We start from the raw sequence: 10,647 nt of genomic DNA, 5'->3' as shown, positions 1-10,647 counted from the left end.
CTGATCTCACGCCAAGTGTACAGGAAAAGGTCCCAAGCTTTGGGCTACCGTAGATGAACGCCGGCAGCATGACAGCTCCCCCAATCCCGACTACGCCGTTTCGCGCTGAGCTGCTTACGGCGATGCGTATATCGTAGTTGGCATCTCGCTGCGTCGCTTTCAAGTCGTTGGTGATGGTCCGTTTGCGTTCTTCCCACGGCGCTAACGTGAACGGGTTGATGGTTTCTAACTCCTCCAATGCTGTGCCTTTTAGTGCGTCTGCCACCTGGTAGAGTGGCGAGCGGTGTTGTTTTCTAAATTTTAGCATTCGAGATATGTTTCTGCATAGCGGATTGGTATCTGGCAGGATGCGAATGTCGGTCCACAGCTTGATGGCCCGTCTCCAGAACCGGTCTTGTGCGCTGCAGATGTGAGCCTCCGCTTCCGCTACACTCGTTGCCATGGTGCGGAACGTCCCCACAATCGCTTGCGCTGCCATTCTCTGGACCCTGTTGAACGGCCTCACGAGTTTGTCCTTGAAGGCGTGCATCTCACACTCGAGGCGTAGTCCATTACAGAGGCGACTGTGCATGTAAACAGCTGACGCGCCGTTGATGGTGACAAGCCTCGGAGTCTCCGTAGTTCCATTGCTGCCTCCAAGCCCTTGGGCGCGGCCTCCCAAATGTGTTCTTTATACGTCGCATCCATGACCACTCCGAGAATCTTGACTTGATCCTGGGGTTTGAGAGTCTCTCCCTTGATAACGAATGGCTGGGTGTCAATTTGTATGCTTTGCGGATGAAGTGTATGACTGCTGTCTTCTCCGCCTCGAACTTTGCACCGCTCTTTCTTCCCCAGTCTAAAGCCTCCCTAATGATGGTATCGATGCCTTCCCGGTTGCTTTGTGCTGTGGGTCCCGTGACCCACGCGTTGAAGTCGTCATTGAAGGCTATCGCACCTCCATGGCTGTCGATTCGTCGTTGCACTAGATCCGCGTTGAAGAAGAGGAACAGAACGGGGGACAGGGGAGAGCCCTGGGGCAGACCAGCCTGGGGTAGACTTAGGGGCTCCGAGGAGTGCCCATTGACTTGAATTGTTGCTGTACGCTCTGAGCACAAGGCCTCTATCTATCGGAGCAGTCCCTCTGGGATGCCTCGTTCTCTCATCTGCTGGAGAAGTCTTTCTTTGCAAAGTACAAGCGCTTGTTCCGCCGACCGTCGTTTACGGGCCCCGAAGTGGTTTGTCGGTAGGAGCCCGTACGTTTCGACCGCATGCGAAATCCTATTCCGCGACCACCGATTCTCCGAGTGTTGCTAGGAGCGAGATTGGTCTCCAGGCTTTGGCCACTGTGTAATTTTCCTTTCTAGGCTTCTAGAGACGCTCGAAATAGCGCAAGGACATGGTGCTTTACTGCAGGCCACGTCTCTTTCCAAATCGCCGCCGGTAGGCCGTCCTCACCGGGCGCCTTCCATCATTTTGCTGCGAACAGTTGTCGTTCCACCTCTTGTATCGTGATGGGAGGCAGTACTAGAGGCGCTCTTGGCGGTTTGGGACCTTCATTTTCGATGCTCTATGATAAGGAAAGAACTTGGCCATTAGTTCTTCTGCCTGTTCTTTGTTGTTAGCGGTGACGGCTCCATCGGCTTTGAGGAGCTGTGGCACTTTTCCGAACGCCATATCGTCGCCAGCCTTCAGGAACTTAGCTGCCTTCCAAATGTTGGCATTGTCTGCCAGGCACTCATCCCAGCGCACCTCGCGTTAAGCCTAGCCGCGGGATCACTACGTAATCGAACGACAAGTGACTGGAGGTAACTATACCTGAAGCTCTTCGCAAAACAACTTGGGAGGTGCTTTGGACCAGCCAACTCCTGTCATCTGGCGTGCTATCCTGTGCTATACTGTGTTGACTGCAGTGTGCCAACCGCCGCGTGGATCCACACACCTCTCCTGGCTCTTCCGGATTCTTACCGCTTATGTCGTCCATGCGTTGCCGGTGGGAACTCGCCACCAACATTGGTTGAGCGACACCACAGTATCACGCGAAAGGATCACAGCGAGTGGAGGGTGAGTGCGGTGAGCCGCTGAGGATTACCAATTCTCACTCCTGATCCAAGGTGATCAGGTACGGAGGTACCAAATGCAGGAAGCTGCATATAAGACACGTTCTTTAGGCCTATAGGCACCGTTGTAGTTTCTTAGTAAGCAATTATGGTTTGTATCTGCGGGTACGTTGAGACAATGCTTGTGCACATGTTGTAAACCTTTCAATATGTTTGGGAGTCCCTTCAGAGTTGGGGCCTGAGGGATTTGTCACATGGGTGAGGCAATGCGGTCCCGCGTCTGGCCAGACGTCCTATGTAAATCACCTACCTCGGTGCCAGGAAGCTTACTTATAGAGGCTTGCTCTGCGCAAAACCTTGACCAAGCCATAGCCTTTACCAAGTCCTCAGAATTATAACTGACAATTCCAATAGCCACGTCTTGCAGCTAGACGACGCCCTGTTGGTGCTATCCTCAGCGAAATGACGCTCAAAAATTCCCGCTGTCCCATAGCAGCTATACTGAACCATGATCCAGGTCTGCCCAAGTTGCTTCATGTAGCTTGCGCCGGAACGCGGCAATCGGCTCTCGCTAATACCTAGCAGCACCCAGCGTCACTCCCCCCGACTCCGCTGACTCTGCCACTTTCCCCTCAACCAGTGGCTGCATCAAGCAAACGCACAGAACAGAGGTGTCGCCGACTCCCAAGTGGCCAGCCAAGGCACTCAAAGTATCAAACGAGAACCAAACCCGAGTCGTCCCGGCAGGCAATATTTCCTTCAATCACACCGAGGTCGTCTCCGACAACGAAACAGCTATAGAAACTCCGGGGACTATAGTGTTGGTTTCTACACTCTCCTCTCCCGTTTTCACTAAGGTAGTTTCCGCTGACTCCGGGTCTCTATGGTATAGCCCCAGACCGACCTACAAAGACCTTGTCACACATGCCAAGGATTGTGCCACCGTCCGGGGGCCTAGGTCGCCACGCCTCTGGTCCTCTCAACCAGACGACCTGCCCCAAGGTCTTGCCAGGCTTCTCGACCATATAGCCGCCAGTTACGAGCCTGAAACGCTGGCCGGTATACCCTCAGCCGACATCCTAGACCTGATCTCCAAATGCGGTTTTAACAACCGTGACCAAGCGGAGACCGCGCTACGCTCCTGTTGCTACGACATGTTACGCAATGTCCTGGTCACCTGGCCCGAGGAGGCGCCGATTGTCAAGTGGTTATCCGATGCCGTGGCCAAGTCGTTTCGAAAGGTCAAATGGAACACGGAAACTGAAAAGGGCCTTCTCACAAAACTGCGGCCACCCAGTCCTCTTGAGCTTTCGGCCCTGGCGCCCAAGACACAGGATCCTAGCCCCGCGGCCTCGGGCCCGCCGAGGGGAGCCGCTCAGCCTCTCACAAACTGGCGACTCCGGGAAGACAGCTCTAGCGAGATGCCTCTGTTTGATATTGAAGTCGGAGGAGGACTCTACTGGGTGAAGGAGGAAGATGCTCACCGAAACTGTAAACGTCAGCTGCTGAAATTCTGGAACGATCGAGGCGGGCGCGACGAGGTGATCAAGAAAGCCGGTTGCGCTATAACCAAGAACACCAAGTTCCCCATCCACGATCTTCTCAAAGAGAGTTCAGACGGCTCTAAATTTCGCGTTGAATGGGTGGGCTATGAAGATAAAAGCCGCTCTTGGGAGCCGGCGAGCGAAATAGATGAGAAGGTCATTCATGCGTTCAGACAGCGGAGGCTCCGTAGGCGGGTTTAGTATAGGAGGACCTTGGTGTGTAAGGATCAACGTTTTGTTCGTGATGTTCCCCTTAGATGCTCGTCCTATTCCCCAATGAGACCCATTTCAGCACGGAGCCGCATTGCGCACTCTGTCATCCACCTCGATACATTTGCTCTGCTATTACATGTCTAATGCCGTTGACCTTGGTCACGAGCTGCTTCTGAGATGTCAAGTGGGTCTCGGGCTTGATGATATCTGTCACGGCACGGCTGGTCGGGTTGGTTACAGCCCGGCGACAGGTGTAAAAGACAGCTTCATAGTGCAGCCAGTGGTTCGATCTGTCGGATTGAATCATTTGTACCCTTTTACGGGAACATGGTGCAACGGTATGGCTGCACGTTGTGTGCCGTGACAATATCCTTCAATGCCGTCGTCTATAGATGCTGGCACCCGAACTGGCGGTAATAAGCAACTTGGCTTAGGGATGTGTTCTAGGCGCTACCCTAGTAATTAGCTACGTTGGACTTATTGTCAGGTATAGACGGCGAGTGGCGGCTCATCGTCTGTAGGCGCTAAGGGGACATGCGAAGCTGGCGATAAGATTTGGCTGAGCCTAAGTCGTTCTCGATACGGCATTGGGCCGTTGTTACTGAAATTCAACTGCTCCTCCCCCAATGCACGGCACTTACAGAGGGGATCCCTCCTGGAAGCTCCGCTAATTTTACCTCTCAACCCCCCGCCAAGTTCTGGGCGTGCTCTTGCTTGTCCGGATCTAGTAGCATATGCAAGTGAGAATGTGGGTCACGCATAATACGGCCCTCGACGGCATGTTTTAGGAACTATTGGTGGCCTAATTATGGTAAACATTGCGCACTGTGTAAGCGTGCTCCCATCATCCGAGCAGCCCCCGCACCGAGTTTCCCATGTCACCAGAACATTGGCCAAGCCGCGTACAGGCCAACATGCTCAAGGAGTTATGGGCTAAACCGCTCTGGCGAAAGACAGCCGGTTCAAGAGGCTGCAACGCCTATTTCCCCTGCCTATATCTCGACTTATATTCACTGTCGCTATTATACGGACCACTGCTGTCAGACATGAGTGCCTTGCCGTTACCTCCTTTCATGCTGCAGGATACATCGATTTAGTGTGCATTCCAGCGCTTAGAGATCTCTAAGCTTCCAGTGGGTCTTAGCAAGGCGGAACTTCCTCGCGATTTGAAACTTGCTGCGTGTATCAAAGTCTTGAAACGTGATTTGGCCGCGGATACAACGAGGTGTAGTCTTCGGTGAATTGGTCGCCGACGATGATTTCTCAGTCCTCTGAACGTGCTGCTGGCGACTGCCGGACAGGTGACGCAGACGGCTTGTTTTGGGCGGCAACACCTGGGCTCTTAGGCACTAACAGAGTCGGGAAAGGGACTCGCTTGGCGTTAGCTATAGACATGATAAGAGAGGATAATGTAATCTTATAGGAGAAACGAGGTATACAGGCCAATGCTGGCAACTGGGCTAGAAACTGTATGCGATTTTGACGCCCCTTGTATCCTACACTTGTATCCTACACCTGTATCGTTGGGATCTTGTGCTGCCAGTGCCCTTGATGGCGGACGCGGTGAGTGTGTCGCGGAATGAGGGCGGCGTTTGAGAAGAGCGGCGCGAGTAAGGGTGCTGGAACCTGCCATTGCATGCAAGCCACCCATCATCAGTCTGCACGCCGTGGGTTTGGCACAAGCACAAAGTCCCATCTGAAACTGCCAAGCTCGGCTGCAACCTCAGCCGCAGATTGTGACATCTGACTGTGCCATTTGACTGTGCCGTTTGCCATCATTGGGCGTCTTAAGGCGCATGTCACACACATGGCACAGCCGAATGGCAGAGTCTACCACGGTCGCCAAGTTGCCAACAGATGGAAACAAGAGCGCACCCATGTCGCGAGAACCAGGTCACTGGTACTCGGACCTTATACATACATGTACAGAACGGAAAGAAGACACACCTCGACATCACCTCGACATCACCTCGACATCACCTCGACATCACCTCGACATCACCTTGTCCAGACGCCAAATCCGAGCTTCATCTTGTGGACGATATAACCCAATGTCCGCTACTGGTGCCCTCGGAGAAAGTTATTTCGAGTTGGCCCTTCCTGGAAGAATTACCGATCTGTACATCCATACCTTCGTCAAGGATACAAGCTCTTATGGCTTGATGAGGTCTGCGAATTCCGCGATGATCACTGAAAAATCGGTCGCTCGAACATCTCTATTCCGGTCTTCGAAGAGATGCTTCTGAATTCGGACGCCGAATTATCCATCGAATCAGCATTGCTCTATGGTCCTCGACTCCCCTTCCCGCCAGACGATCCGCTAGTTCTTCAAACCTTTTTCGGCCTTCCATCCCTTCCTTATCCTGAGGTATTTATGGAGTATCCGTACCGGAAGAAGAGGACACAAGAGGTTATCCCAATCAGGAACGTTATTTGCGGCCTCTACGTATGGAAGTTCGAAAGCAACCGAGTCGATAAGGATGAGCCACAAACGGTGTTGGTTCTTGCGATGTGGGCTAGCAGGTCAGGCAAACAATTGCCATTGGAGAACGAGGAAACGCTCCATGAGCATAAGAAGGATATGTTACTCAAGTTCTGGGAAGCAAGAGGTGGACGCGACGAAGCACTCCGCCGACAGAATGGTACAGTAACGAGGATTGACCGTTCCTCGTTCACCGTATTCTTTGACTTCGGACAGTTCGGAAAAGGCGGCAGTATCTTATTGAGTGGGTGGGCTATGAGACGCCAACATGGCACGATAGGCGTGGTCTACCTCTACCATTGATTTAGGAGTTCGAACATGGACGAAGGGGAAAGAAGAGGAGAATATGCAAGCAAAGAGATCAACATCCTGTGGGACTCCACCAGCAATGTCCTGAGTTGTACCTACGAGTAGATACTTGGTTGCATTGCCTCGATGTGTGTACAGTCGTCATTGGCTTGAGCTTGCAGCCTGAAACATCGGGGATCACAATGTCCTCAGCAGTAACAGCAATTGCTGTCGTCTGGCTCAGGTACCCACTATTCGCAAACTGGTTGAGCTCGATGAGCCGTACCGCGACGCTTCGTCGAAGTTGCTGCCGCAGACACAGACCATATAGAACCTTAACCCGCAATACATCGTCTGTGCATGAATCAGGCGAGTTGGCTTTAAAAGCAAAATATGGATCATCCAGCAAGTGGTCTGACACGCTGAAGCCGCTTTGGAATTTTATATATAACTTCCTAGAAACGGCACAGCTGTTAGTTAAATTCGGTTTACGATGAGTGTGCACGAGCAGCGGTGCTCAATGGCTTTCCATCCATATATATTTCAAACGGAAAATTAAGCTAACGTAGCTAACGTTAGTCACCCCATTTCTTCTTTGTACCTGCATTCCTCTCTCCGAATCCGACATCGAATAATTTAACGTTCAAGACATGCAGGCGACCACGGCTCCTAGGCAATTCAATGGTCAGCTCCAAAGCGACGTTTATATATACATAGACTACACAAGCGTGTTAACTCAAGCGCATAAGAAATACCCAGACTGGCGTTTCGATGTCGGCCTTCTAGCCGAAGAACTCCTAAAGGAGTATAAACTAACGGCTGAGAAGCAATACTCTGTCAAAGTCGCCTTGTATGGATCACCACCTCCTCCTGACGATACAATCTGGGAAGCAGTACCGTTCTGGGATGTCGACAGCATCGCAGATGAGGACACATATAATAAAGGCATAACAGACGTCGAGCTCACTGCAGACATCGTGAACATGGCATCGGAGGCGTTCCATCGCCAGGTTCTGGGTATGTTTATCATCGTCTTAGGAGACAGAGATCTCCTATATCCCTTGAAACTCATCACCGAGAAGTATGGCCATCAGGCGAATCTATGGTTGTGGGAGAATGCCCTATGGCGTACATCCATAAAACACGAGAAACAAGACCAAATTCAAGCACACACCCTGGACAAGTACATTGAGAACGTTGGATGGTATCTTCCCAGAGATATGCCCTTCGTACGGTGCCAATCGGAAGATAACTCTATCGGCATTCGAAATAATGACAGAGATAACAATGGAGATAAGGAAAGCTCTGTCGAAGTAACTCGTCAACCTTTGATGCAGCAAAGTAAACCCTCGCGTTGCTATTGGCGAGAATATTGTCGGTATGAACTCACCTGCAAGCATCTACACACTGAAAAAGAGAAAGAAAGGTTCAAGCTTCACGGCAGTCAAAGAGCAAAGAAATATCGCTTCTGCTGGGATGCAGAGTGCAGTCGAGGCAGCCGCTGCTGGTTTGCCCATAGCGAGGCAGAATTGTTCTGTCCGACGTGCGGAAAGTCGGGGGCGGGGCACGATATGGGCCATTGTCCTAAGGGTACTCAATTACACATGCTAGATTGAGAAATTATCCTCGTAACTATCAAACGAGAGTTATTATTATTATTCCTACACCGCTATGCCCTAAGGCGTGCCGGTCCACCTGTCTAGCTAGCCGTATAGGAAAACCGCACTAATTACCCAGCCGGGCGAAAAACCTATACCGATGTTACCTTGGCCCGTCACTTCAGCGTTCGTCGTACTACGGTTGAAAGGAGCCTACCCCGCTCCCTGCATTCCCACATCCTGGTCGCCAGCCTCCAAAGTAGCTGCAGCCCCTGAGGCCGTAATCTCCGGGCCTGTTGCACTCTCTCCTTGGCCCCCAGCCAGATCTGTATTGACCCTCGTCGCAAAGGTCAGCTTTCCTTGCCTCAAACTCATTGCAGCCTCCCCCTGGGCTATGAGAAAATTGGGGGGTCGACCCCGAAAGTCTCTTCCTTTTTCCTGCTTCTTGGAAGCCATCGTCGGGCCTTGGTGCGAAGCGTCCATGCTGGGTCCAAGCTGAGCGCCGCTGTTGTCACAGATTCCCAGCCTATTTTGCCTTTGGCCCAAACCGTCGTTTGATCATCATCGGCCGATTCGAATCCGCGGCAGCAGACGTTGGGGGAAGGTCCGTAGGGGAAGTGATGGACTGTAACAAAGAATGGATTTCCCCTCCACGCAAGGGTTCCCCATTGGAGATGGGACCGGTACTCTGCATTCTCCCCTACCGAGTTGTTAGAGGATATCTGCCAAGCATTTCCTGAGTGCTTACACTTCTTAAAGATAGGCTCATCAGAAAAAAGGAACCGGACACAGAGTGCTCGTGATTTTATGCACCGTTGACAGGCGTTACCCATCATCTCGCACTGTAAGCATTAGCGCGGTTTCGACATGGGTCCTAGTGTGCGTTACCTTCAAATGCCGTGAGATACGAAGCACGCATCGTGAGGTTTCCTGTCGAAGGGTGACGCCTCCAGTGCCACCACTGGTCTGCAGGTTGCCTGGAATGGCTTGAATATGAGGTGCATCTGGAAACCGGACGCAATACACAATACAATACAATTTATTGACGCCCGGCGGGTAACCCGGAAGGGCAGCTATTACAATCTGACTATACATTTCCCAAGATATGTCCTGATCTCGTCGAAGCCCATACAAAATTCATTCTAGTTCATGTCCTCTCTCATACCATTTCTCTGCGGATTCTCGTGGGTTAGTAGGATTTAGCAGGCTTGTTTGAAGGCGATTCTCCAAGTGTTCAACGTCCTATCTTCGGCGGCTGAAGCGGTGTCTGCTGTCCGTAGCACGAGGTGAGGGGGTGTAGGTTCGGTCGGGTGTGGTGGGTTAGGTGTCTTAGTCAGCCTGCGGTTGGTTCGTGTCAAGCCGGCCCGTGGCCATTGCGAACCGTATGGTTGCCCGAACGGCCGTCATGTTAGGAATCCAGTCTTTCTTATCCGATCGCGACTTCCCTCCTAGATAGAAGGAAATATTGCTCCTGTGGTTGTCTGTACATTCGAGTATCTCTGGTCGATATGCTGTCCAGTTTCTGCATTCGGAAGAGGAAGTGGTCCACTGTCTCTGTTGCTTGTCCGCATGCGCACTGATCTGACGGAGCTGCTCCGATCCGGTGGAGGTAACCGTTGAGTCTTGCCATGCCTGTTCTGAGCTGAGTGAGTACGCCAGCGTCCTTTCGTGACAGGTGGTCGTACAGCAGTCGGGTTTGTTTGCCTGGTAGTGCTGCGTCGACTCGCTTGGAATGAGCTCCGACTTTGTCTGGCAGCTGATTGCTGGTGCTTCTCTTGGACCATACTACGTTGAGCGTTGTTGAGCGTGTCCTGGGCTTTTGCGTCTGCGGAGTGGCACCCTGTCTAGTGGCGTGTTTGGCATTCTTCTTAGCGGACATGCTCTAAACGTCGCTAGAATGCGCTTGTCCCAGCTGGAGCGGGGATGTAACGCGAAGGCATTGGCTGCCAACGGACCAAAGACGTCTGCAATGTTCCTTGCCACCAGCTGTTCTTCCAAACTTACTTCACACGCATCTGGTGGCTCTCTATAAAATTCCTCGCGGAGTTCAAGGACACACCGCAGAAAATGCACGGGGTAGGGCCAACTCCGCCATGGTCGTGTTTCACTGAGCGTACCCCACCGCAACTCTCCCAGTGTCAATGTCACGGTGGAGCCGTCTCCCTGTTTATAATTGGGCATCACAAGAGCTCGCCCGGGCAGCCCCACGGAGCGCAATCCATCGGCTACTGAGAAGGCTGTTCCACCGGTTGCAATAGTCACCGTGCTGCTACACAGCTGGCGGCACATCATAAGGGCTATACGCAAAAGCCGTCAAAAGAAATTGTTAGAGGACGACTTATCAATTTTTAACATCTTTTTGCGGAAAGCCCCACCAAAACTTGAGAGAGTGGTGCACTCGCTTACATGGGTGAGCTGGCCGGCCTCCATGATCTGGTCCACCATGCTCTGCGCAATCGGCTTCAGCATACGCTGGCTGCTTT

The 10,647-nt window shown here is 52.2% G+C and overlaps 2 protein-coding genes across 2 annotated transcripts; both read left to right on the top strand.

Annotated features, from left to right (window-relative positions):
- Positions 1–3,193: 3,193 nt before the first annotated feature.
- On the top strand, positions 3,194–3,784 carry N657DRAFT_684082 (uncharacterized protein; the record flags this gene model as incomplete). The annotated part of the gene is made up of 1 exon (XM_062796639.1): positions 3,194–3,784. The coding sequence occupies one exon, from the start codon at positions 3,194–3,196 to the stop codon at positions 3,782–3,784; it is 591 nt and encodes a 196-aa protein (XP_062643694.1).
- Positions 3,785–5,637: 1,853 nt separating this feature from the next.
- N657DRAFT_649703 (uncharacterized protein) lies at positions 5,638–6,824 on the top strand. Its single transcript, XM_062793778.1, has one exon. The coding sequence runs from the start codon at positions 6,033–6,035 to the stop codon at positions 6,579–6,581; it is 549 nt and encodes a 182-aa protein (XP_062643693.1). The 5' UTR covers positions 5,638–6,032; the 3' UTR covers positions 6,582–6,824.
- Positions 6,825–10,647: the final 3,823 nt, after the last annotated feature.

This window comes from Parathielavia appendiculata, assembly GCF_033297405.1.
Source record: "Parathielavia appendiculata strain CBS 731.68 unplaced genomic scaffold N657scaffold_21, whole genome shotgun sequence".
In the NCBI taxonomy this organism is placed as follows: domain Eukaryota; kingdom Fungi; phylum Ascomycota; class Sordariomycetes; order Sordariales; family Chaetomiaceae; genus Parathielavia; species Parathielavia appendiculata.
Note: the sequence above shows the minus strand (reverse complement) of the source record. Positions and strands in the feature narration are given on the sequence as shown.

Coding starts and splice junctions, on each gene's coding strand:
- N657DRAFT_649703 (XM_062793778.1), top strand. CDS start 6,033: ATGCTTCTGAATTCGGACGCCGAATTATCCATCGAATCAGCATTGCTC.